Raw genomic sequence first — 25,889 nt, forward strand, 5'->3', positions numbered from 1 at the left:
GCAAATTCATTGTCAATATGTTTTCATGCCATCTGTATTTCTTTCTGTTTCTTCAATGTTACTGAAATAAGTTTAGTGGGAAGGTTTTGGCAAGAGTTGTCATCCTCCCCTGTCACTCAGGATAGAAAGGTTTAATCTCTATTTTTAGCTAATGTTAAGCTCATGTTCACCAAAACTCGTACCTGCCGTGTCTGCCCTACAAGCATAAACTACTTTATAATCCTGGAAGTGTAATTCTTTAAAAGAGTTGGGGATTTCTTACAACCCGCAGCATTTTCTTTTACAATTCCTCAGGTTTTTTTGGTTGCAGCCCTACAATTAAACTATTTTACATTGTATTGTATGTTGTCAAAATCATGCTGATGACCTGATGTATAATTGTACCCAATCTCAGTATCTGTTTCTGACCCCACCCCACACTAACAACACCTTGAATTGGAATATTTACTGATGCCCTTTGAAAACCTTCTGTCTGGGGGGCAAAAAGCTTACCTGAATCTTCTGTGTATTTTATGCAAATATTGTTTCATCTCACTTTTACTATTAACCCTGGATTATTTGACAAAATAAAGCATGGAAGACCAAGAGGTTATTTCCATGTACTACTACTTTTTTGTTTCTCCCATTACCATACAAAACATATTTTGCTGTAGTGCCACTTGTGCCTCCTTTCGCAATTCTAAGGCTAATAAAATGATAAAACTAAAAAGAAAGATAGAAAATAGGACAACAACAGCAACAACGACAACAACAATGGGAAAACGTAATAGTTCTGCATAAATTATGCCTAGTGTGATGAAAATGGATAGGGAAAATTTGTTCTAATTCTTTCAAAATACTAGAATGTAGTTTCATACGTTAGGGTTGAATGGTGGAAGATTCAGACAGGAAAATAAAAGCAGTTCTGTAAACTGTCCAGTTAAATTAGGCATGGGCAAACTTCAACCCTCCAGGTATTTTGGACTTCAACTTCCAGAAATTCCAGCCAGCTTATCAGCTGTTAGGTATTGTAGGAGCTGAAGTTCAAAACATCTGAAGTTTTCCCATGCCTGAGCTGAATGGAAGCACTTGATACCAAAAGAAGTAAAGATGACTTCCAATTTGGACAGCTTAAAAGGTGGATTTGTACAGATTTGTACAGGATTTGTACAGGATGCTTCTATCAGTGGCTACTAGCTATACTACGTTACTCCCAGTATCAAAGCATACTTCTCAATACCATTTGCTGAGGATCATAAAATTTAAAAAATGCTGTTGCAGATGTGTCAACTCATGAGCTTCTAATTGTCAAGTGCTTGACCACAGAATGCTTTACTAGATAGATCTGATACAACATGGCTCTTCTTAGGTGCTTATGTTTAAAAACCCTAGACTATTTTCATGTCCAGTGTTTCACAATACAAGCTATGTAACAAGTGGGGCCCACTTGTTACAGCTGGATGAATGTGTTGCAGTTGGATGGATGTGATGAAGGTTAGCCTCATTTGATCATCTCCTGTTCACAAGGGAGGTCTCTGTGGGCAAATGTGAAGCCAAGTCTCTCTTGCTCAAGTGCCAACATATCATTAAGATAGTGGGATGTAATATAAAATTAGTTTTCCCCATATGGCGAGTGTTTGCTTAATTTTAAAAGAGACAAAGAACTGACCCGTTGAACTGTATTTTATCATCTCTTTTTCTTTCCTTTCAGCCAAGAAGACCTGTGCAGAAACTGATTTTACCTGCAACAACGGCCATTGCATTCCATCAAGGTGGAAGTGTGACGGAGAAGATGAATGCCCAGATGGGTCTGATGAATCTGAAGCAACATGCAGTAAGTATGCCTGCTAAGTGACTCTGTAATTTAATTTTGTAGTACAGTATATATTTGTGTATGTCTAGAAATTTTAGTCCTAAAATTGACCCCAAAAACCCGACTTCACAAAGTGTAAGTACTGTACCTTACTCTTATCAAAACAAGGAACTGTCCCCTTCTCTGAGTAGACTGATGGAAAGCAAGAGCTTCATCCATACTGGGAGGATTTAAATGAAACACTGCCTCCTGCACTCTCTTTACTGGGGCCCCAATTTTGACTTTTTTGAATGCCTGGGTGTGGTAATAGTGGCAATGTTGTCCAGGGGCAGATGGCTCCCTAGATAGTGCTGGTGCTTTCCCTTTCTGTGAAATGATCCTTGACCTATTTATGGGTCATCTCAAAATCTAATTTTGGCAGCTAAACTTCCCCCCAACGTATACATGTGGTTGACTTGTATACTCAAAGTATACATGTATAATTTGTAAAGTGAACTGGCAAAATGAACAGACTCTTTTCCTTCTGCTCTCTATCTCTCTCTCTGACACACCCATAACACAAAAATGCACACAAACACATTTACTGCCACCACACTACTAATAACACATTCAACTAGAAAATTTACTGGTGCCTTTTTAAAACCTTCAGTTTGAGGGCCAACTCTTCTGTCTCATCTTATGCAAAGCTATAACATTCACCTTTGGAAACTTGCATGGCTGATCTCAGTAAGCAACAGAGAAAATTAATTCACCATAGAGGCAAACTACTCAGAGGCAAATGACAAAGGGTAGCTCAGATCAAGAGATCATCTAGCAGAATGGAAATTGAATGGCACAAAGAAAAAGGAATCTGTAATACCATGAAAATTTCCAATGTAATACCATTTATTTTACTGAAATGTTGTAAGTCAAAACAGTAAACCTAGGGCTTGGAAACATATTGGGTATCTTGTTTACTTTGGCATCAAGCATGTTATTTATGCCAGAGAGTTACAGAAATGATACAGGGCCTGTAGGGAAATGAGCCTACTGTAATTTGGTGTTGTGATGCCTAGCTATACCTATTTACAGCTATACACAACACAAGTGAATTGTATTGTAATTCCTTCTTCTCTCTGTAGAAACATACTGATACAGAGTTTTTGTAAGAATCTCGTTGGAATTCAAGTTAGAAGTGTTTGTGTTCAGACATCTGTTTATGGTTTTTTAAAAAACAAACTTACTCATATATCAGTGCTGGTAATTTTGTTCTCAAATGCTGATTCAGAGCTGGCGATGTTCTTAAAGGTTTATTAGATGCAGATTTAAATCTTCTTGAGACAACTCACCAAAATGTCTGCCAGTATTCATGCTTTAGATCCTGTGAACCCAACGATTTGGGAGAGTGGTGATGGCTATCAATTACTTCCATTTATATAGATATTAATATCTAGGAAAAGTTGTATTACTTTTTAGCTAGGATGTAAATCTGTCAGAATCAGTGATTTTTCTACTGACCTAATAATGGCTTCAGTGACACTTGGAGAGGAATCTATCTTTCCTAGCTTCTATGGGGTACTTTATAAAATCAATACATTGATCTCATATTATAATTGCTGTTCACAACTTTCAGGGAAAGCATGGCATTCATAAAACTGTACTCAAAATGAGTAGCAAAACAAAAGGAAGCTAATGACTCCCCTCCACAAAAATAAAAAATAAATAAAATGCTTGCAGTCATCGAAGCCAAATGTAGCAAATTTCCTCTGTAGGATACACTTATTTGCGCATGTGACATAATTGTAAGTGTCAAGAAAACCTCCACTTTTCTTTATTATCTTTTACTGTGTTGTTATTCTCACCCTTTGGGTCAGATCATCCGTTTTCCATTGATCTGAAACAGTGGAGAGTTGTTAAATAGCCACCAATGCTGACTAGGTGAAGATTTAGCCCAAGGAAAAATGAATTTAAATATCAGTAATACACAAGAGTGAGAGTGTGTTTGAATATGATTAGTCTGAGGAAACTTGTTTGAGGGAAAGACCTTAGAAGAGCTATTGGCGTAGTACATGTTTTGCTTAGGGTATAAATGAAGATTCATATATTTTTTTAAATGTAGAAAATAAAGGAGCTTGTAAATAACTATGACAGACTCGTGCATTGTTTGGAAGAGTTAACTTTTGGGAATAACACCTCTCCAGATTGCAGGCCTGGACCATGTTTGCTGAGCAGTTGTCATAAAAGGAAAATTCCCAAATTCTGGCCAAAATTCCCAAGTTCCTCTGTGAACATTTTATGCATGCCAAAATCAAGCAATATAGAAGAGTTCTATAATGGGGCACATTTGCTGATGCCTTGTTGTGCCATTTGGGATTGGTAAGGGAAGATAGCTGAAGATATTTATCTTCATAGGGATCTAGTTGAAAGAAAAGGTAGTAAGCGGGACCTGTGAATAGTAGTGGTAGAATTGCTGGATGGTCATCTGTTGGGAGTGCTTTGAATGCGATTTCCTGCTTCTTGGCAGGGGGTTGGACTGGATGGCTCACGAGGTCTCTTCCAACTCTATTATTCTATGATTCTAGCAGAAGGGAAAAGCATTCTGCATGTTTCATCATTGGTTGTCCAGACTATACAGCTGTTAGAAAACAACAGCAGATGCATATCCAGTTGGCATGCAGATGTTGGTTGCAACACAGAGAACTGGAGACAGAATGACTATGCTGATTCCAGAAATAATTAAGAGGTCACAGTGTTGTTGTGACATCAGTAGACTGCTAACATTTTGTTCTACTCATTAGAGTTTTATGCTGGTCTTCTATTTAAACTATCCAGAGTAGAGTGAAGCAAATGCCTTCCATTCCAGACTTTTCCATCAGGTCTGCATGTGTATAACAACTTGTCTAAGCTGATCTGCAGACCATACTTTGAATTACAAGCCACACACCACATGGGTGGCCTCTCTTGGTAAGTGACAGCAAAAGGACAATGATATGCTTGTTTTCATCAGTGTGCAATGGAGAGAGAATATAAAATTATCTAGCTTCTTTTCTCTTTATTTTTTAAAGGCTACGAGTCAATTCTGCCTTCCTCTCTAATTAAGAAAGCTGCACATAAATTTCCAACAAGGCTTTCTTTTTAACAGCCATATGTACTACCAAAGCAATCATCTCTGCAGTGACATTAACATATTTATATGGTTTTGTGCCAGTCTGTCTCCCTTTCAGTCAGAGCCTTCTTATTAATGCAACACCACTATCCCATTGGCTGGGTTTAAATTAACTAAGCAGTTTCCTTCCCCTGTAAATCTCTGTAGCCTGAAGCAACTATGTTTAGATGGCACAGTTCACGGTGAGGTCCACAATGAGTTCATTTGACCTCTTCCTGTAAACAACATTGTCCATCACTAGGAGAAAAGCTGAGCTTTCCAGTTGCCTGACTATTGGCTGCAGTTACGCTTTTTTCATACCTGGGTTCACTAGTTTTGGAGAGGGTTCTCCTTCGTCCAGAGGCTCAGTCTGGACAATTGACCCCACCCCACTTGAATCAAATTGGTGTGGTTTTTGAGACAATATATTTTCACATGTTCATTCATAAACATAATAACTAGTAATCTCTTTTTGTAAAATAACAGGTGATTTTTCTGGGCTTTAAATTCCCTGGCATATTATCAAATGCATACAGATCTGCTTTGAATTTCTTCTCTGCATTTGTCCTGACACATTATATGTATGCTTGAGTAACAGCTTGAGGGAAAATCCAGAATAGTTGGATGCAGAATCTGACAACCTTACTGTTATTTAACTAGAATAAATCCACTTCAACAGACTTATTTTCTTGACATCCCAGAACAATGGGACATGTTGTATATGTACTTGTGTGTGCTCTGAGATATCTTTCTTCGGCATAGAAAAAACAGACTCAATGGAAGATGGTCAATTTCTCAGGAAATCTTTACTGGTATAACCCCAGATGAATTCTCTTACAATTTCTGGGAAGCTAAAGTGAGCATTTTAATGGGATCACCGTTTTTTTAATCAAATGGTTTTTAGCAAAATGCTTTAACAACCTAATATTGCCTCTATCAAGCTATTTTTAAATTCCTAAAGGAGGTATAATTTTAAATTGCTCCTTTGAATTATTTTGTTTATGGAGCCATTTTAAAAAGCTTTAGAAAAATAGAATATTGGCTAACTTTGTGGTGGAGCCAGTTAATGAACAGACAATCCTGCATAAATCTTGTATATGTTATATTAAACTCCAAGGATTCAACCTGCATACTTTTCTATCAACTTTCTACCTTATTAGACATACACAATAGAGACAGTAATAGTAGAAATAGTAAAATTACTATAGATAAATGTAAGTAGAAGACCTGCAGCAAAAAACTAAAAATACCCCCAACATTCTGTCACATTGCATGTAACATATTAATTTTACTAATTTTTGTAGCAGGCAGTGGTAATCTATGTAACAGGCAGTGGTAGCAGGCTAGATTGCTCAATGGGTAACTTTTTTTTTCAAGGAGTCAGGCAAGAATGGAATTGAAATTGGGATTTCAAAAGATTTTCAAAGTCTGCTTCTAACACAAAGTTTTGGACCTTTCCTTTATTTTGACTATAAACAATTATGGTTAATGGTCTGTATCTAACTGGACTGAAACACATTATGTCAGTCCTAGAACATTTTCAGAGTTAGTACAGTAGCAAAAATACTTTTTATTGTACAAGTAGTAATACAAAGTGTATGTACAAGAGTTTGTGCGTCCATTTAAGGTCTTCTTTGACAAGCACTTTGCAACCAGATGTGTACGTGGATATATACGTAGTTAATTGTTTTATGCAACTGTTATGCCATGTTGCATAATCATTTGTGCAGATATGTAATGCAATGCAACTGTACTAGCTTTGTTTGCTGTGTGTCTTCAAGTCATTTATGACTCATGGCAACTCTAGGGCAAAGCTATTGTACGGTTTTCTTGACAAGATTTGTTCAGACTGAGTTTGCCTTTGTCTTCTTCCAGGGCTGAGAGAGAAGCTGACATGAAAATTCTTGCATTATTACTTTAATGAATTTTATGTTTATTAAACAAAGACAACAATAAAAGGCTGAATTTTGCATCTATTTCAAATGAAATTCACATAGAATATGAAGATATTAATATGTACTATTATTTATTATCCTATAAAATGTAATAAAAACAAAGGAGGCTTTACATTATTTAGAGAAAAGTTTTAACTACCAAATTATTTTTCCCTGCTGTCTGTTTTGTATAAGGATTGAAATCATGCAGTTTTAACATAAAGCGTTTCCACAAAATGGTTGCATGCTTTAATCTATGAATATATGTTGGTGGTTTTAAAGTTGTATTCTCCCAAAGAAGGCCATTAAATATTACAGCCTGAAATGTGTTGGGCTAATAGAAAAATAAAATCATCTTTTTTCAGCCTCTTGAGATTTGGTCTCTCTCTTCTCTACATCCCTTCTGTTGGATGTCAACAGATCACATTGCTTTTTAGACATGCAGTATGACAATTGTGTTAATATTAATTGATTTTATGCAAAGGAAAAACAAATACTAGTTTATATCAAAATAACTGATCTAGAAATTCATGTAACACAATCTGAAATGCAATCTCTTACTAATGTTCCATATTAGATACTTATATAATCAACTAACATCTGTTGTTGTTGTTATTGTTGTTGTTGTTGTTGTTGTTGTTGTTGTTATATACCCAGACACTTGCAAAATCCTATTTAGATACTATAACAAGCTGCTACGGACTTTATTGCTATTAACATGCTTATTCTAAACTATAATTATTTTATATATTTACAATTATCCTTGATTTGTGAGTGAAATGTATACATGAAAGGAAGGGTGGTAGAACAATAAATGTTACAATCCTCAAAGAATTATGAAAGACCAGCATTTGAGCCTGAAAATGAAATCTGCATACAGCAATTAAAACAGCAACTTCTCTAGGGAGCTGTCCATGGTCCTGGAATAGCATGTTTCATTCTACAGCGATCATCCATCTGGCTAAAAATAATGGTTGCAAGATGTTGCATATAATGTGTGAGTATAAGCGTATACCTATCTACATTGTCATATATGAAAGCTGTGCACCAGCCTTTAGAAGTTACCATGTATAAATGAGCTGTCGGAATTGAAAACACATTTGAAGACCTATCTCTTATGGCAGGTCCACCCAGCCAGTTTTAAACTTGTGTCTTGTGTTTAATCTTTTTTCTGCGTATTTTGTACAAATATGTTTTAATATGTGTATTTTAAAGAATTTTTAATATGATTATGTTTTAGTGATGCTGTAACCCGCCTCAAGCCACGAGGAGAGGCGGGTAAGAAATAAAATTATTTCTTATTAATATTATTAACCAAGGGAGCATTTAAGTCCTTATAGCAATAATATCCTTCACTTCCTAACACATGCACAAAATCCATCTGTCTTGCACACAGCTTCCTGGATCAAAAAAAAAGGAAATGTGCTCAAACTTAGGGGTCCATTCACACTACATATGTATAGTACTTGCTGTGCCTCTTCAAGATTTCTCATTGTTTACTCCTGTTAAGCCCTCATTTAGTTAGAGGAGATTAGCATTTTATGTATAGTTTGAGGGGTTAGTCTAGATAACCTCTTCCTCCTTGTATTGCCCTGTCCCTTTAAGACTCATCTCAGGAGCGGAGCCTTAGCCAAATCCTTTCTGGCTCCTCAAGGAGTCAGGCAGTGTGGTTTTGGAAGGTGAAGAGTAAGGAAGGTGAAAGAACCACAAAATAGAACGTCACGTCGAAGCCACGCAAGTTATACAAGTCACGTTGAAGCCACGCACGCAAGCCACACAAGTCACAGAAGTTACATCAAAGCTATATGAAAGTAAAGACACAAAGTAAAGCCACGTTGGAGATGTAGCATATTGAAATCCAATTGAGACCATATTAAAGTGACATACAGCCAGAACTGTAGTTGTGTTTCAAGGATTTTAACTCCCCTCACAAAGACTGGCTGTAAACCTCTTGAGGAGAGGAAGTTTGAGATCTGTTATTTAATACATTGTTGTTTTTACTTCAAATGTGTGGCATTCGATCTCTTCCCTGCTTAACAGACACCTTCCAAATAAATCACTAATGTGGGGACGGAACAGTACCTTAACTGCCATGGTTCTATCCTATTAATCCTGGGATGGAGAGCATAGGGAGAAGCGTTTTAACATTCTCAACTACAGCAGTCTAGTGTCTTATCAAACTAAACCCCAGGATTCCAAAGAATGGAACCAAGGCAGTTAAACTGGAATAATAGTGCTATAACTGTTCAGTGTTAATGGGTCCCTAGTTATTAATGGAGCAATAAGTTATTTTCTTGGAAGGAGTTCACACCCAACACCATAGATATTATTAGTCCATATAATCCTGTTCTTTTATATTAAAAACTTGACTGGCTTGTTCCATGCAGGAAGAAGTACTCAATCCTTTCCTGAACATTCATTGGGCAATGTTTATCTCTTTGGGTTCCGAACTGGATTTTCCTCATTTTGTAGAATTTATTCCTCTCCTGACAGCAGTATGGAATGGAACAGGTTTCTGTCCTAAGCTAAAAAGAACTTCAATTTTAGACCTATGTTCACTTGCATTGCAGACACCTACATTCCTGAAACAGATAGTTTTTATAAATATTACAAAAGGTCTATAAATATATTCTTCCTTATTAAAAGTCAACAGCATAAGGATAGCAATATTTAAATCCTTGAAAAATATAACAAGTATATTTGGTTGCTTAGTTTACTTGGTAGGGGGATGGCAATTCATACTCCCTTTCTATTATCCATGGAAGCTCGGGTGGTTTAAATAATACATATTGTTTACTAGAGAACAAACTTTACAAGAGCACAGTTTCAGGATTACAAATATCCCTGTAGAGCAAGTGAAACAGCCATAAAACTGACAATATGGGAGCAGTCAGAAAGCATCTCTGTATGAGGAGTATACAAGTTACCATATGTTGACTTGTGTTTGTTTTAGTGGAGCAGAATTCCAAATTTGAGTCCCATTATTCAGAATATTATGGGTTGCTATTTGTGCTATTCCTAAATACCCTCAAGGCACCAGATCTTGTCATATCTTGGAAACTAAGCTGGGTTCAGCCCTAGTTAGTACTTGGATGAGAGACTGTCAATGAGTACAATGTGATGTAGGCTGTATTTCAGAGGAAGGAAATGGCAAACCCTCCTCTGAGTATTCCTTGCTGAAGAATATTCTATAAAATCCATTCTGAAGGATGCTTTCTAGGAGTCTCTGGTTACATCTAAATACTTTTATCTATTTATGCAAAGCTTACCTGACCAAGTTGTTTCGTTTCAGATATGCATATTGTTAATTCTGGATAAAAAGTTTCCTGAAACTTGCTGAACACCTCACCTTTTTAGTATAGTGTTGTCGAAGGCTTTCATGGCCAGAATCACTGGGTTGCTGTGGGTTTTCCAGTCTGTATGGCCATGTTCCAGAAGCATTCTCTCTTGACATTTCACTCACATCCTCAGAGGTTATGAGGTCTGTTTGAAACTAGGCAAGTAGGGTTTATATATCTGTGGAAAGTCCAGGGTGAGAGAAAGAACTCTTGTCTGTTTCAGGCAAGTGTGAATGTTGCAATTGACCACCTTGATTAGCATTGAATGGCCTTGCAACTTCAAAGCCTGGCAGCTTCCTGCCAAGCTTTGAATAGCCTAAAGAATAGGCTGCTTCTTATTCTTTATTATCGTACTACGGTTTCTGTTAAAGATGCTATGTCTCGGAGCAAAGTACCTTTTTTAACTGAGGTAAGCCTCTAAAATACAATGCCACTGAAAAGAGAAGACCAAAATCTCACAGAAAGCACCAGGAGATACAAAATTAGATCAAACACCAATCTGGATATTACCAGATATTTGCATTCATAGGATATTTGCATTCATAGGCAGCTGAAGCTACAATAAAGTCTAGTGAGCAATCATGATAAAAATGTGACAAACCAAGTGATCAAAATGATAATGGAAAATTATATAGGTCCTCTTCAAAATGGAAAGAATGCAGGTAATATAATGGCTTTCACTGGTTCAATTTTTTGTTGTTGCCATGTTTTCCCTATCTGCCTAATATCTGCTGGAAGGGGGGGAGCATTACAAAGTGATTCTTTTAATGGAAAATTTTGCCTCCTCCTTAGTTCTTCAGTAGTTACATTAAGCAATGTTAAATCCCTCATGAAAAATAAAATATGTGTCACGACGCCAAAATCCTACCATAAGTTTTATGTAGAATTATTGGAGCTGCCGTGCTTTTGACTATGCCATTATCTACTGCTTTGATGCTGGATTGTTTATGGCATGGGAGTTGAGGCTTAAACCTGGCAATGCCAACTTCAAGGTCATTTCTGTGGGAAAGGCATGAGATGAGAAGAAAAAAAATGTACTTTAATGGGGGAAAGACTGGGAAATGTTTGGCATGCTTTGAACTTTATTACATCATACAAGCGAAAAGATTGCTAGTTCTAATGATGACTACTGTTCTGTACTTCATCTGCGTTATGTGAAAAAGGTGGCCAGATATTTTTGGAGCTTGTGTTTCTATACAGAAATGGCCGGGATGTTACAATAAGCATAATGTAAATATTTAATATCATTGACCTCCACACAGGGCTAGGAGAGAAACCCTAGGAAATTGTCAGAGTTGATAACACTAGATATATGGGCCAATAGTCTGATTCACTTTAAAGCAGCTTTCTATGTTCTTATGTTGTGGAATTCATCTACACTGTAGAAATAATGCAGTTTGACACCACTTTAATTACCATAGCTCAGAGCTATGGAATCATGTGAGTTGTAGTTTTACAGCACTTGTAGTGCTACGAACTACAAGTCCCAGGGTTCCATACCATTGAACAATGACATTAAACTGGTGTCAGACTGCATTGATTCTACAGTGTAGATGCACTCTAAGGAGCACAACAAAAATAAGATAACCATTCAATTAGTTTGGGACACTTCGTATTGTAATGTTTTTGTTTTGAGTCTAATCTATATAAAGGTAGATTGCTAAATCTTTGAAATGAAACATTTTCCCAGAAAAATGATATACAGCAATAATGACATCGAGAATGTTGCTATGTCATTAGGAAAGCCTTAATACAACAAAGAAGAAAAAAATACATTTCTTTTATTATTATTACATATGTCTTTCTGTAGATGTCCAATGCGAAAAAATTGTATTTCATTATGCAGCCTCTAGTCCATTGTGCTTATTACTTTCAAAATATAAAATGTCTTATTTTTATTTTTTTACAAGGTCAGTGTAGAGGTAGCTTCGGGCCTTGCTTGCAAAAGCTAAGTAGAACAAGAGGGAGGAGCGATCAGACAGCCATTACTGGAAGTGCAGTCTGATTGGTTGATGTAAATGGGGAGAGTTACTTAGCAACTGGAGATGGGCGGAGCCAAAGTGACAGTTGGAGTTATGCAGCCAGAGAATTTTTCATTCAGTTAGGGGGTTGGTTGGTGTTTAGAGTGTGATGATAGAGATAGTCTTGGGAACTGTGTTATTAGAGAGATACCTCTTTGAGGAATATAGTTAAAAGCCTTTGGGGAAGAAAGGTTGAGAACTATATTGAGACTCTATAGTTTAGAGTGCTGGTGTTAAATCCCAGGAGAAGTGGATTTAAAGGTTTAAATTGTCCTGTTTGTATTTCTTGTGTGAAGGAACATATTTCCATACAATTCAAGTTATAAAACCATCCTTTGTAAGAGAAAAGCCTAACTTGTTATTGAAACTGCTACCCATCTTTGCTGTTTAAGAACAAATAAACAACAACTTCTTGTTTTTCCACACATAAAGTGTCTCGTGTGAGTTTCTAAATATCCTAACACAGAGGAGGCTCCTGAATATAACATTGGTGGCAGTGTTAGTAGTGGTAACGAGTTTGAATCCTCCATATATTAGTATCAGTGAGTGGCAATCTATCTTACACACGTTGAGTCCTCCATATTTTTGGTAGCAGCTGAAAGCAATCCTCTGCAATGTCCAATGAGAAAAAAGTGATATTTCATTATGCAGCCTCTAGTACATTGTGCTTATTACTTTTAAAATATAAAATGTCTTATTTTTGTTAGATATGGTTACTTTTATCTCTCCTTTATTTGTTTATAGTTCCCTGGATTTTATTTTCCCTTTAATAGACTTAATAGGTATCAAATGTCATTGGAAAACTAATCAGCAATTGTTTTCCATCATGTGACTATAGTCCATTTCCTCATATAAACCACACTCCATCAAGTAAATGTCCAGCAACACACAGTATGTATGGATTATTCCAGCCTGTCATAGTTCCTTTGACATAAGTGGATCAAGGGCTGTTGCAATCTGAATGAAGGGATAAAATATAAATGGGTATTATTATTTAAATGTGCTCTGGATGTTTCTTCTTTTGGCATGATAACTTTGATTAAAATAAGCTGCTTTAGAATGTAATGCACTTAGAGAGGATGCAGGAACATTTATACTTCTACCCAGCCTTCAAGGCACTCTGCAGCTATTGAAACTGCTGTCAAGCCAGTTTTCTTCTCATTGTTTAACCTCATTTTGAGTTATTCATTTCACAATGTCTGTTGGACGAGGGAGGACAGGATGGAAGAGGAATCAAAGATAATTACAAGCATCCCTTTTATGCCTTGCCAGATAGTAAACCGGTGCTGTGTGGGGTTCACTTACAAATATTATCATGAAAGGAAAGGGGAAAATCATCTTGGCTCAGTGGCAAATTTGAGTGGTGTGTAGATGTACAAATAAACCATCGTTTGTAAATGAATCTCACCAGTTGAGCCAATCCTTACAAGTATATAAGCAAGTAGCATTTCATGTTGAGTCACATACATATATTCAGCAGCAGTGCTGTGTGTGAAAGAAATATGTCTCTATGTGTAGATAATTATCTGTCAAAATAGAAATGTTCTTGGATTTAAAGGGGTCTTCTTCACCCATAGCATTTATTCCTTTGTATGAACAAAACATTGGGATTTATAACCTGCTGCTGAACCATCTATCATTAATGACCAACCCAACAAACTCACTAAGATCCCAGTCTGGGCAAGCCTCCCATATCCAGCACATTACAAGGAGAAAAAACAAGAGATTGTTGAATTTAGCACCACTGTTTGAAAGACCTCAGGATGTCCCATCAAATAGCAGTCCCATCTAGACATCATCCAACTTATTTTTCATGCTTTGGAGTATAAATTGATGGGAGAATTACTATTATGGCATTGCATGGTGAAGTTGTCTTTGGACAACATAGCATTGCTGAATGACGCTGCCGTGACAGTGGCAGAGATCAGTAACTTCCTAGACTATTTCCACACACTTCTGCAATTTCGAAGTTGGAAGAAAGACTGACTGCTCATTATGGACGCCAAAGGGCAATACTATACTCATTGTGTTGGTTATCCTTGTGATTCACTTGATGCCAGTGCGGAGAAGAGCAAGCCACAGACCACCTCTTACAATGCAGTCTGAGCCCTGCCACATGCACAATGGAGGACGTTCTTACAGCAACACCAGAGGCACTCCAAGTGGCCAGCTCCTGGTCAAAGGACATTTAGTGTAATGCCAAGTTTTTAACTTTGTGTTTTAACTACATTACAACTGTACCCTTGGTTCACTTCTGACACAATAAATAAAATAAAATACTGGAAGCCAGTGGAGTTTGAGAAACAGACAGGCCATGAGTTACATAGATTGAGTTCTGGATAAGATATTAAAATGGAACTGGGACTCTTAAGGACAAATAAACATTGGTGGGCTGCATTGGTAAAATACTGCTTTTACATTTCATTAACAGTATTGTTTTAATTATTAAGTTTGGGAAATCATGCTCTGTCAAAATGGGGCCCTTTATCCTCACTTCAATAAAAACAAAAATTCAGAAGTGGAAATCCAATATGAGTTCTTCCATTGGGAGGCCCTCCCCCTCACACACTTTTAATCAAAAGGAGAATTTGATGAAATGTGCAGCTTAGATTCTTTAAAGGCCACAAATAATTATTATATTTAGAAGTGGCTGAGTAGATATTAATTATAAACTCTAAGGTAGCTGTGTCATTTATTAATATCAAAACAATGGCAGAAATAGGTTATGCAATTAATGTCATGAATATTCATGATGAATTTCACAGGTACTAGCTTTTTTCAGTTTCAGTAGTAATCTGTGTCTCTTCACCTTTTGGATATGAATATACTGACAGTGTCTGCCCCCTGTAATCCAACTTATATATCTTTTGTTTCATTCAAATATGCTAACAATATGCATTTGTGTTTCAAAACATCCAGTTCCAACCTATTACCGAATGAAATATTTGCCTCTACCTCTCTGGACAGTTGCATTGGGTTCAATCTCAAAATGCATTTCCACATGCAAAATATAATAAATAACAATAATACAATGTTATTTTTATCCCACCCTATCTCCCCAAGGGGACTCCCCAAGGGTGGGCAGTTTCCAACAAAAAATGGGAAACATTCAATGCCAGCAACAACATAAAGAAACACATCAAATCATTAACAGTCAGATAAACAACATCAAGGTATACTTATAAAACAACTCAAGAATAGCAAGTTAGATATACAAATAAAACAATTGGGAGACATTTCACTAATAAATCTAATAATAATAAGCAGTTAAACCCTTTAAACGTATAAGGCAATATGACTTTTGTCCATGGATGTCCTGTTTAGCAGTTTGAATAAGGGCAATTTGTATGGGGGGGGGGACCAGATGTGGTTTTTCTATCTATAATAACTTGCATGAACAGAAGCATGAGAAATGCCATACTGCCTGTTATAAGTCTCCTAGAAACTTTTCATATGCTCTTGTTTAAGCATTTATCTTTATTCTGACAGTAGCATTAACATACCCATTCAGTCAGTAAAATTAGGGGAAACGACTGGATTTACCCAACAGTTCTGTTCTTGAGAGTTCCCTCAGATGAAAAAACTCTTTTCATTGAGGGGTATAATTGCATCCAACCCAACAAATTCGATCCAGTGATTTCCCCCAATGGAAGAGGTCTTTCCAACTGAGGAAGATTATCAGACTTCCCATCTATGGAAGACTCCTGCAGCAGTCACTTCACTATCTCTGATTGTGGGTGGAGCTTGTTTCCAAAAGGTACCAAATCCAAATCCATCTGAACAAATGTTACAGGAATTGGAAAAACATGCTGAGGATATGCATTCTTCTGCTATAAAATACAGAAGCAATTTGATACATTTTGATAGTTGGGCTCTGTAGATAATATTCTACTCCTCCTAGCTAACAAGGTGCTGCCACCATTAACTCATTTTTCAATTTTATTTTGAGTTGATTACATTGTGTTCTTTTCCTGAGAATCTTAAGGCATCTTCATTGCTTCATGTTTGGCCATTGTCCTTCTAGCAAACCAGGGCCGGTCTGTGGCGCAGCTGGCTAGTAACCAGCTGCAATAAATCACTACTGACCGAGAGGTCATGAGTTTGAAGCCCGGGTTGGATTAAGCCCCCGCCCATTAAATAGCCCAGCTTGCTGTTTACCTAAGCAGCCTGAAAGACAGTTGCATCTGTCAACTAGGAAGTTTATGCGGGAGGCTAATTTAACTAATTTACAACACCATAAAACTACCAGCAGCATGTGGAAAGGAATGAGGAAGTACAGCACTCGGTGTCACTCGTGGATGATGAAGCAACAGCTCCCCCTGTGGTCAGAATCGAGCATACCCTCATGAAGCTGGAAATGTTAAAATTGCCTCTGTGTGTGTCTATACTGCATGTTGTTTGTCTGATGGCATTGAATGTTTGCCATATATATGTTCATTGTAATCTGCCCTAAGTCCCCTTTGGGGTGAGAAGGGCGGAATATAAATGCTGTAAATACATCAATAAATAAATAAATAAATAAATAATTTGGCTCTAAAGGAACATTTTTTTCCTCCTTGCCCTTGAGAAAGATGTAGGAGTCTCAAATGAATCTGTAGCTGCTCAAAACGATTTAGTTGTCACCTCTTTGTCCATATGAATATGAGTGAAGTGATAGCAATGCACTTTGTGTAACCATTTGTATAATGGTTTATCGAGTTTCTTAAATGTCAGTGTATTTGAAAATTTGAACATTACCCTTGTACGGTGTGTTGGTTAAGTGTAGAATCCAAATCACAGAGACTTCAGTTCAGATCTTTGATTAAGAATAACGTATGTGTTGTCACCTTGAGCCAGTTATTAACTTTCAAGTTAACCTACTATGTAAGTTCCAGAGATGAATGCAACTTCATGTCATGCAGCCCTAAATTATTAAGAGGGAGGACGCAAATATGTACAGCAAATGGGAACTGTTTAGTGTAGGAACGGAAGAGTGAAATCATGTACACAGTATGCAGAGATACCCTCAGGGTGGGAGGAAACTCCACCCATAGGAGTACCTGCAATTACCATATCAGTTATGGTAATATCATTTTTTATGTTTGTTAAATGTTTTTTGTACTGAGAGACTTGTCTTTGTCCTCAAACTATCACTTCAGTCAATTAGCTGACTGAGGAATTCCTCAGCCCTTCTCCACGTGATGCCTCCTTTGATCATTTGAGCTCCTCTAAGCCACATTCCCAATATATTTGACTTACTCAAAAGCATACTTCAGTCAGGCAGCTCTTTGGCTTTAATAATTACCTCCAAGTATCCCCAACATTTCCCAAACAATTAAGTTCAACCTTTAGTTCAAAGTCTACCTCGGGCTACCCACGTCTTGTTGTTTTAATTCCTTGGGCGATCCCTGAAGGCAGATTTGACTGAGCGCTTAAAAGCCTTAGAATGTGAAGCTTATGGGTCTAAACTTTATAGAACAAAAGCATGGAAATACAACATTAAACCTGCCAGAATGTAAAGGAAATACCCAGGGGCAATGTTCTTTTGTGAGAGCATCAAATATGACTGAAAATTTGAGCATGTTCCTATAATGTAACAGATGTGAGGTGGTCATGTAATTCTACTTAAGTCTGTCTTTCTTTCTTTCTTTCTTTCTTTCTTTCTTTCTTTCTTTCTTTCTTTCATCAGTGGGTGACTTTTTGATACATTTTTAATCTGCCCATTCTTTAAGCAGAGTTTGTGAGGACATATTCTGAACATTCCTAGTTTCAAACTTTATGTAGGTCAAGATGGAGCACTTATTGAATTTTTGCCTATTTACTGTAAGCCGCTTTGAGTCTCCTCGGAGAGAAAGGCGGGGTAAAAGTGATGTAAATAAATAAATAAATTATGTGCAGTGGAAACCATCTCCAGAAGCATTTGCATTAAGCTAATCTTGTTGTTAGTAATGTCATATCAACATCAACTTATCTGTGAAGTTATGAATGTGAGACTCTAAGATCCCTGGTCAGCTGCCCTACTCAGGTTTTCCAAACTCAGTACTGTAGCCTCCTTGATTGAATTGATCAATCTGTAATGCAGTCTTCCTCTTTACTAGCTGCCTTCCACTTTACGAAGCATAGCTGTCTTTTCAAGCGGGTCACATTGTCTCGTTATATGTCTTAAGTATGACAGTTTAGTCATATTCACTGCTAATGAGAGTTCAAGCTTTATATGATTTAAGGCTGTATCTGCACTGTAGAATTAATAAAGTTTGACACCACTTCAACTACCATGGCTGGAGGAGGAGGAGGAGGAGGAGGAGGAGGAGGAGGAGGAGGAGGAGGAGGAGGAGGAGGAGGAGGAGGAGGAGGAGGAGGAGGAGGAGGAGGAGGAGGAGGAGGAGGACTATTCATATGTCTTTTCAACAGTCCGTGAGATCTGCACAATCTTTTTGTGACAACATGTTTCAAAATAATGTATTTTCTTCTCCGTTAGCCAATTTTCATACCCAACACTTTGAAATTAGAAAAATTCAAAATTGTTTTGGTGGTGGTATTTTATTTTGGGTTTTTGTTCCTGATGTTGGGTTTTGTGTTTGGGTGTTTTTGGTTTTTGCTCCAGTCTGCAAAACTGTTTTAACTACATTTTAATGACTTCTGCCTCTTAATATATTGCTGACTTCTTTCATGTTGAAAGCTTAATAGTGGAAAAGCAAAATGGACATAGATGCAAAAAAATTGTTTGCACTGTGAGCTTCAGCCACACATGCATATCCCATGAGCTATTTTTAAAAGAATTCACTGGTATTCCATATTAATTAATAGTGAGTAACATAAATTAATTACTACCGATTACCCTTTGACCTAGCCACTTACTGTTTCCTCTAAATCCATATCTCCTGATGGGATTTTGCATCTCAGCAAATATTATGAAGAAGGCATTTTTTCTAAACGTGAAACTTGCCTAGCTAGCTGACATAGCTAATTATTCCCTAAATTTCCACTTTCTACAATTTCACATGGGACAGATGAAGTCTGTGAAGCTACCAATTTGTGTAAATCAAAGAGTGTCAAGTAAATTTGAAGCAATAAAAAAGTAATGAGCCTTTCAGCCACAACGCCCTGTAGAAAAATTCGTGCTTGTGTTGATTTTAAGACTGCAGATCCAGAAGTGACTGAAACAACAGGAGAATATCTGATGAAATTGACTGCATATCATAATTTTTGTGCTATGGTACAGCTGTAGTTAAGATGTTCGTAGTTTGAGTAGGATGATGTGAAATTATGTCCCTGTGTACTTTTGAGCTATGTTATTTTCTGCCAGGGCTACTTTTAACTCATTTTGGAGAAGTGATCTGTGAGTGCAAACCATTTGGGAGAAGACTGCTTTTGAAGCAATTGTCTGTGTCTATCAGACTATATGATGAACTGTAAGAAGGAAGGTAATATAAACTTGAAATTGCAAGCCTCTTGGACAGAGCCTTGAAAAGTTACTTTGGGGTATGCTATTCTTATGAGACAAATTACAAACATGGCCATAGTGACTGAAAAATTAACGTTTCCACATTCTGTTCTTAGCCAAGAACAAAGTTGTCCCAGTTGTTTTTTTCTTTCTTATTTGTTTGTTTGTTTGTCTAAGTGGAACAAGCATGTGGATTCAGATGCAGATTTCCAACATTACTAGGAGTGAGAGAGGCAGATGGATAGCAATGGGGTGTGGATTGGCCATGTGTAGTTAGACATGCATGGCTTAATCTTTGAGACAAGCAAATGTGCGTTTCATTCCAGTATCTGGGGCATTTGTTTGTGGGAGGGTAGAATGCAACTTGTTTGAATAGTTTTTGCAGATGAGTGCTTGTGAATGCTATCACATTGATTGTATTGAAGTTTCCTTTTGATTTTAATTCTCATCGTATAATCAAAATGTACAATCTGTTGTTATAGGAACACTATTTTTATAATGCTGTACTGAGTGCAGGTACTGAGCAGGATTTCAGAAACAAACAAATCTTGTACCCTGAAAGCCTGCATAACACTGGATGATAAGGGATTTTAAACAAATTTCAAAAATGTGAATATTTGTATATGCCCAGTTCACTCTTTTTTATTGTTGCTGTGAAGAAGAAACTACATTTTAACACTGCTAATACACTAGGAGTTCATTCCTTCTGCTAGCTTCTTAAATTCAGCAATTCCAGTACCATGTTTTTTCAATTATATGATACAATAAAGAAATAAATGGAATGAGGCACACTGTAGTAAGGGATGATGGAGCTCAGTCATATTCACTGTTAGAGCTTGGAAAAGTTACTCATGGGATTACACTCTAGAATAGTGGTTCTCAACCTGTGGGTCCCCAGATGTTTTGGCCTTCAACTTCCAGAAATCCTAATAGCTGGTAAACTGGCTGGGATTTCTGGGAGTTGTGGGCCAAAACACTTCCGGACCCACAGCTTGAGAACCATGACTCTACCAATATCGTCACTTGGTACAATTCTCAATTTACTGATTCTCAGTCCTTTTTCCATGATAAGGATTTATAATGCCATGTGTGAAAGAGAGTAAGCAGAAGAGCATATAGTTGTGATAAGATGTGAGCTCCTAATGCAAGGTGTTTGATGTTTTTACCATCCTTGTGGGAGGCTTCTGCCATGTCCCTGCATGGTAAGCTGGAGCTGACAGAGGGAGCTCATTCATGCTCTCCCGGATTCGAACTGACAACCTTCAGGTCAGTAACCCAACCTTCAGGTCAGCAGTCCTGCTGGCACAAGGGTTTAACCCATTGCACCACCGAGGGCTCCATAATGCAAGATGAACAAACTTGTCATTTTACACTTCGTTGTTAATTACCATCAATTTATGGCAAGACTATGAATGAGAAATCTACAAGATCCCCTATTATTAACTAAAGTCTTGTAAAATCATAATGGTGGCTTCCTTGATTGGGTCCAGCTGTAATATGTTCTTCCTCTTTTTCTATTTCCTTCCACTTAGCTAAGCATTCTCTTTTCCAGGCAATCATATAGTCTTATGATATGTGCAGAGTACAATGGCCTCACTTTAGTCATTTCTAGAGAGACTGCAGGCATCATTTTCTCCAAGGACATCAATTTGCCTTTGTGGCAATTCATCATGTCCGTAGAATTTACGTCCACCGTCACCATGTTGAATGGATGTTCTTCCTGTTATTTAGCTGTGGTGGCCATGTTCCCTTTCTAAAAACCTTTGTGCGTTTCCTTCATAGTAGGGGGTTGGACTACATGGCCTATGTGGTCTCTTCCAACTGTATTATTCTATTATTCTAACTTTAGCTTAATTATCAGGGTAGACAAGAGCAATATTCTGGTAAATAGGATGGGAACCTGTAAAAGTCTAGATTTTATTGGGTTATGGGCCATTGTCCATAATGGCTTTGGACACCTTGCTAGTTGGTTTCTACAAATATTTGAAAATTAGCTAGCTATAGCTGGTATCATAGTTTATCATTGCCCGTAAGTAATGTGGCTCCCCAAAGAAAAATTGCTCAGACTTTCCTGTTCAGTTCTTCCGTTACTGTGGTGGTAGTGATGGTATAAAATGGACTTTTCTCTTATCTTCTTTTTTTTCTTTATTTAATTCCCATTTTGCCCCCTTTATTCTTTCTCCTCAATTCCTTTCAGGAACAAAATATTAAGTTGCAAGTACACCCAAAGCTCAGGGTGTGCAGAATGGCTGTTTTCTTTATTCAGGCTTGTAGATTCTGCTGTTGTTGCTTGCTTCTTAGACCAGCTGCAACTCTTAAGGTTTGCTGATACTTCCACTTCTTCGTTTTCTAAAGCAATTAAGGGAAATGTTCAGTTTGACCATATGGATCTAGACTTTAGAAATGACACATGGTCTTTCATGAGAGTCCCAAAATGGCAATTTGCTTCACAATGGCTCCTCTCATTTTGGAGACTTATGGGTTCACAGGCTGGCAGCGTTTTTCAGAATGACCCTCTTACATCTGTTTGCTGTTGAATAATGTTGAAATCTGAATAGCCCATCTTTTTTAAAGTCCTCAAACTCAGAAACAGATGGCAATACTTAGAACTCTCTTTTCAGATACTTACCTTCCTTAACTTGGTGACTTCCAGTTGTATTGGAGCAGAAATCCCATCATCCCCAGCCAGGATAGATCCAATTTTGCCCATTTAGCCCCATGTACAGCTCCATCTCGTAGCAAGTCTTACTTACTTTGTAAGACCAGTTTCTTGGAGCTAATTTATTTCTGCAGCACATATCAGTGTTACTGGAGAGCTGTCTATCTGACCTGCACCATTGATTACAAAAGTAGGCTAATTTATAATGACATGATTATCTTTCCTGAAATAACACCTGTCACCATACTCTACTCCTGCTATAAAGCATAGAATTTGGAGTTTTCAGAGCTTGCTCATTGACTGTTTGTCTTGCAAGTTGATAATTATGTGTGTTAACCTTCATGAAAGCAAGACAAGTACTGATTTGACTCTATCTCCAAGAACTGATGAGCAAGATAAACAAGCTTTCTTTTATCTACATAGTCAGGAAACAGGGATGCAGGAGAAATTGTCTATATAACCTAGTTGACCAAAGAAAGCAATTTTGCCAACAGAATAGTAGGACTTTTATATCTGTGAGAGAGCTGTGCTTTTTCATGCAAAAGACATAAACTCAAGTAAATCCTTTATTATTCCCCTGGGAATTTGAGGAAATAACCACTATCAGACAAATTTCTTAGTGAGAGCTGATATTAATCATTCTTCAAAGCAATGATCTTATTAATAATGCTAAACATTTTGAGTATAAATTTTTACTCTGCATATTAGTTATTTTCCCAACATCTTTGGCTTCTCTTGTAGTAATTTGCAATCAAAGCCCTAAAGCCATAAGCTAATTATGCAAATCTGCAAACTCAACAATTTTCATCAGAGGTGGGAGTTTTATTAATTGTCCACATATGTATACATTTCATATACTGTACATATGTCGTTCTTGACCGCTATAGTTGGATCTTTTATATACCTTTCACTTTTTTCAAAAGTAACCAAAGAACTCCTTTTTAATCAGCTTAGCTCACATGAATTTAAAAAACCTTGCACTGAATGACTTCTTTTTGACCTCATGGGAAATTCTCCAGTGTTTCAGGGAATTAATCATGACCTCTGTTCACCAGAGTGTTTGCAGTTGTAAAAGGAAGGGCAGTCCACAATATTCAGAGCAAGAAAACATATTTTCACACGAAGTAAACTATTTATTTAACTGACAGACATTTTCTACACAAAATGGGACCAAACAAGCTTTATGTTTCCTAAAAATATTACAACTCTTATCTTTCGTAAAACAAGATAAAACGTCTTGCAGATCCTCAAATTAGGAAACATTACCAACAGTGATAAAATGTTACTGTGAGGCAGTATCTTAACATTGTAGTATTAGCTCACTTAAATGCTGTATCTTTTCAAAATGACTTAGCTATGCTTAGTTAGATCCATCTCTGATGTGTACCATGTCCAAAGCTTGTTCTGCAAACATAATCCATATTTCCTGAAATTCACCCAGCTTACCTGGAACTCTTCATATCATTCTTGTTTTCCTGTTGTCAGGCCTCATGGACCTTGTGAGTGCACAAAATCTCTTAAGGTTTATCATTCCTCTGAAAGGCTAGTGCCTTGAACCTACTGTTCTTCTTTGACTTCATAATACTCCTCACCATTGGATGCCTTCAGCTAAGGGATGTGAAGGAAGCTTCCAAATTTTGCCTTAGTATTACTACTACTAAAAGTACTAAAACTTCCAGATTCTGATTCTGAGCCTTCTAAACTTGTTTGGAAAATTACCTCTATGAATGTCAAAGTCTATATTAAACTGAAAATTAGATGATGTAAGGCTTCAGGGGTAATTATTGCCCCAGAGAGAAGATTTCTTTCTAATAAACCAATGCTAACAAATCTGTGGCCCTCCAAAATTTTTAGAATTTCTGTTTCCATTTGCCCAAGCCATTGATAATGTATGATCAGTAGTTTGTTGAATTCCAAGAAAATAAATCAGTGGTTCTCAACCTGTGGATCTCCAGATGTTTTGGCCTTCAACTCTCAGACCCTCAGAAATCCTAACAGCTGGGATTTCTGGGAGTTGTAGGGCAAAACACCTGGGGACCCACAGGTTGAGAACCACTGGACTAGAGATTCCCATCTTGTACTAAATTAAATTGGCTTGTTTTATGGGATTTTTTTTACTTCCATACTAGCATGTGATACTGAATGTTTTGTGATTGCACAAAATGTTGATTATTTAATTAGTGGGCATGGTAATGTTGCATGAGATTCTATTAATGTACCAGGAATAGTTAATAGCATCAACGTTTTGTGGCCCTGTATAAATTGCAATGGGTTGGATCCAATTGTTCTTATTACCCAATGAAATTAATGTGAAAAACTTAGTTTTATTGGAGGATAATTTATTTCAGTCTGAAGTAAATGAAACTAACAGTTCAACCTAGAATGTATAAGGTTACAGTGTTCCCTCACTTATCGCAGGGGTTAGGTTCCAGGACCACCCGCAATAAGTGAAAATCTGCGAAGTAGGGATGCTATATTTATTTTAATATTTATACATTATTTTAGTAGTTATACACTATTTTAAGGCTTTATCAACCAATAGTGTGTTGATAAATCGCCGCCTCCTCCCGTTGCCACTTGGGCTCCTTTTCTTTCCCTTTGGCTTCTCCTTCCTCCCTTCCTTAGGCTGTAAATTGTATTTTTTTGATAATAGTCTTTTAGAATTTATTGAAAAACCGTGAAACAGAGAATCTGCAAAAAGTGAACCGTGAAGTAGTGAGGGAACACTGTATATCCTGATTCTTTATGATGGGATTATTCATCTAAATATTAATGTCTATGTGCTAAATATAGGTTAATAATATCTTGAGGGGTAGTAACCTAGGAAAGTATCTACAACTGCCTTTTCTGTGTCACACTGGCATGCCACATTTTATATTTGTCTAGATGAGATGTGAGAACTATTTGGCCCTCTAGATGTGGTTAAACTGCAACGTGCAGCATCCCTAGGCATCATAGGTAACAATGGAAAATGCTGGGAGCAACATCTGGAAGGCTACAAAATTTCCACTCCGAGACTCGGTTGCTACCACAATAAAGTAGCTGCTTTCTTGTGCTAATCCATAGTTTCGAGAGGAAATTAAGAATCTTAACATGGTTGTGGTGGGAAAGGGGGCCTCATGGTTTCAAGATGATACATTTCCACAAAAATGGGCCTTTTTTCACACTCCCGGATGCTGTCTAGCTGCTATTGAAAAGATCTATAGGTTCCCACAAAAGGAAGTTGCTGAATTCTATTTAGCCCATGCTCACAGAGTACCTGTATGGTGAGAACCTGACAAATGGTCTTGTGAAAGCAAACCCATTCTGTTATCTCTGCTTTTCCTTGAATATACATAATGTCCTACGCCTGAAAAGCTCAGCAGTGGCGCAAGGGGAAGCCAAGCAGTGGGGCGCCAGTTAGGCTCTACGATTTCTGTGAAAGAATTGGCCGTGTTGGTGTGTTAAGGGAACAAGAAGAATGAATGGGCCATTGGCTGTGGCGAGTCAATGGAACCGTCTTGTCGTCTTTGCCCTTGTGTCTGTATAAATAAAGCATTGTTGTCCATCCTTGGCATTTGTGCTCCATTGTGATAAATTGGTCTTGATGTGTCTGACA

General features: G+C 37.3%; 1 protein-coding gene across 5 annotated transcripts in view; it reads left to right on the forward strand.

Annotated features, from left to right (window-relative positions):
• lrp8 (LDL receptor related protein 8) overlaps positions 1-25,889 on the forward strand; it is a 239,221-nt gene that overhangs the window by 154,713 nt on the left and 58,619 nt on the right. For all 5 annotated transcript variants that reach the window (XM_003220314.4, XM_008109592.3, XM_008109593.3 and 2 more), the window contains one exon: positions 1,691-1,813. In XM_003220314.4, the coding sequence (XP_003220362.2) occupies positions 1,691-1,813 (123 nt within the window). The remainder of the gene's footprint in view (positions 1-1,690; positions 1,814-25,889) is intronic.

This window comes from Anolis carolinensis, chromosome 4 (genome assembly GCF_035594765.1).
Source record: "Anolis carolinensis isolate JA03-04 chromosome 4, rAnoCar3.1.pri, whole genome shotgun sequence".
Classification (NCBI taxonomy): domain Eukaryota; kingdom Metazoa; phylum Chordata; class Lepidosauria; order Squamata; family Dactyloidae; genus Anolis; species Anolis carolinensis.